Source organism: Oryctolagus cuniculus, chromosome 5 (assembly GCF_964237555.1).
Source record: "Oryctolagus cuniculus chromosome 5, mOryCun1.1, whole genome shotgun sequence".
Lineage (NCBI taxonomy): Eukaryota > Metazoa > Chordata > Mammalia > Lagomorpha > Leporidae > Oryctolagus > Oryctolagus cuniculus.
Window position 1 is genome coordinate 48,776,972 of NC_091436.1, and position 2,819 is coordinate 48,779,790.

Sequence of the window (2,819 nt, forward strand, 5' to 3'; positions counted from 1 at the left end):
GTATGTCCTGAAATAGAAGCTAGATTTCTTATCTCTTAATTTAGGACTTTGAATAATTCTTTTTTTTTTTTTTTAATTTATTTGACAGGTAGAGTTGTAGACAGTGAGAGAGAGACAGAGAGAAAGGTCTTCCTTCCATTGGTTCACTCCCCAAAATAGCCGCCACAGCCAGTGCTTTGCCAGTCTGAAGGCAGCAGCCAGGTGCTTCTTCCTGGTTTCCCATGTGGGTGCAAGGGCCCAAGCACTTGGGCCATCCTCCACTGCCCTCCCGTGCCACAGCAGAGAGCTGGACTGGAAGAGGAGCAACTGGGACTAGAACCTGGCGCCCATATGGGATGCTGGCGCCGCAGGCGGAGGATTAACCAAGTGAGCCACAGCGCCAGCCTGATTGAATAATTCTTTCTTCTTTTTCTTCTCCTTATCCTCTCTTCCTCTTCCTCTCCTTCTGCTTCTTTCTCATATTTATAGATACACACGGGTTTTGATTGAATTTTGCTCCAGTCTCTTAATTATTTCCCACATGGTGAATTAGGTTTGTTGGCTAGGAAGGTATTTCTTTCAAGTTCACAAACATAAAATCAAATCACAGGGCAACTTGCTTTAAAAGACAACATGTTTACCCAAATAATACATGATTTTGAGGGCTATCATTTAGGAAACCAATGTCAGTGGACAGAAACCATTTGTTCTTAACACCTGCTTTTCTGCTTTCCTAACCTTGATATTTACTGAAATTTTCAGGAGTGTAATTGACCTATGTGAAGGTAGTTGTTGGTTACCATGCTAATTTCCAAAGCTTTAAGACTGATAGTAAAGCCATTCAGAAAGTTAATAGTCATAAATTTAAGAGGAAAAATACTGCCATAGCAGGTGTTATTTTAGTGTAGTATTTAGTTCCTAAATTTGTTCTTTTATGTTTTCAAGGTACAAGAACATGTTGTCAACATTGACACCCTCTAATAGCCAAACTGTGACAAAAACTGAAGCCTTCAAGTCTACAATTTTACTTATGTATTAAAGCTTTCCATCAATAGGCACAGATCATGATCATGAAACAGCAGTCCCTGCTGCACAATGAAAAACACCATTACCATTAAAATCTTAGTCCAGGGGCAGACATTTGATGCAGTGGCTGAAATTGCTGCTTAGGATGCCTGCGTGCCATATTGGAATGCCTGGTTCAAGTTCCAGCTACTCCACTTCCAATCCAGCTTGCTGTTTTGTGCATCCTTTGAGGCGGCAGGTGATAGTATAAGTACTAGGGTCCCTGCCACTCACACAGGTGACCTGCATGGAGTTTTGGGTTCCTGACTTTGGCCTGGCCCTGCACTGTCTGCTGCAAGCATTTAGGGAGTAAAGCAGGCAATGAAATCTCTCCCCCAACCCCCACCTTTCAAATAAAAAGAAAATAAACAAATACATTTAAAAATTTTAGTCTGAACATTATTCATTTGTCATTGGAATCCTTTCCAATTTTTATGGACTAGTTGCTCTGTAATTGTGGATGCCAAAAGTGGCAGACTCTCTGGACTCAGACCTAGATGGTGGTGATATGGCTAAATGCACCAAGAAGGTTACAATCATTGGTAAACAGAGGACCAGCCATGGCACCTCCCTCTGGAAAATGGTGAAGATAATTGAAATCAGCCAACATGCCAAGTATACTTACTCCTTCTGTGGCAAAACCAAGATGACAAGACAAGTTATGGGGATCTGGCAATGTGGTTCCTGCATGAAAACAGTAACTGGTGGGGCCTACATATACAACACTACTTCCACCATTACAATGAAGTCTGCAATCAGAAGACTGAAGGAATTGAGAGACCAGCATTTGAGACATCATTAGTCTATACTTTATTTATGGGTTAACTATGTAACAACAAAAAAATCAGCAAAATGTGATATTTAATTGGTGAACTTATTTTTAAATTTTATGTATTTGTTTGAGAGGTGGAGGGGGGGGTGGTTCCCATCTACTGGTTCCCTGAATACCTGTAATGACTGGGGCTGGGCTCTGCCACAGCTGGTGACTCAATCCAAGTTTCCCATATGGATAGCAGGAATCCAGTTATTCCAGCAAGCTAGAATTGGGAGCAGAGCTGGGGCTAAAATCTGGGCATTCCAATATGTCTTGTGGGTATCTTAGCCATTAGACCAAATGCCTGCCAGGAGAGCTTATTTTAAATGCAGATGATTGGAATCCACTAGCAGTATAATGAATCTGAATATTGGAGTGGGAGCAAATTACAAACCTCTGGGTTTGTTTTTTTTTTTTTTTTTTTTTTTTTTTTGAAAGAGAAGTTGAGAGAAAGAGAGAGAGAGAGAATGACAGACACACAGAGAGATTTCATTTACTGGTTCACTCCTCATATGTTCCCAACAGCTGGAGCTGAGCAAGTTTGAAGCTGGGAGCTTGAAACTCAATCCAGATCTCCCATGTGCATGGCAGGAACTCAAGTTCTTGAGCTATTACCTACTGCCTTCTAGAGTGCACACTAATAGGGAGCTGGAATTGGAAGTACAGCAGGGACTCTGACCCAGGTACTCTGATAGGGATCTATTTTTTCTGAAAATATCTGTAGAGGGGAGCAAGCATTCAGTACAGTGGTCAAGATGCCCACATCCTATGCCGGAATGCCTGGGTTTGATTCTGTTGAGTTTGTGTCAGTGCAAACCTTGGGAGGCAGTAGTGATGGTTCAAGTAGTTGGCCTCCTGCCACTTAACATGGGTTACATGAATTGTGTTCCAGGCTCCTAGCCTCATTCCTGGCCAAATCCCAGTCTTTGTTGCCATCTGGGGAGTGAACTAGTAGATAAGC

At 42.0% G+C, this 2,819-nt stretch overlaps 1 protein-coding gene across 1 annotated transcript; it reads left to right on the forward strand.

The window, feature by feature from the left end:
- The first annotated feature begins 1,552 nt into the window (after positions 1 to 1,552).
- LOC100343405 (large ribosomal subunit protein eL43-like) lies at positions 1,553 to 1,846 on the forward strand. The gene has a single exon (XM_070074913.1). It carries the CDS (start codon positions 1,553 to 1,555, stop codon positions 1,844 to 1,846), a length of 294 nt encoding a protein of 97 aa, XP_069931014.1.
- Positions 1,847 to 2,819: the final 973 nt, after the last annotated feature.

Excerpts from the sequence above, each read along its gene's own strand:
- LOC100343405 (XM_070074913.1), top strand. The coding sequence starts at position 1,553 with ATGGCTAAATGCACCAAGAAGGTTACAATCATTGGTAAACAGAGGACC.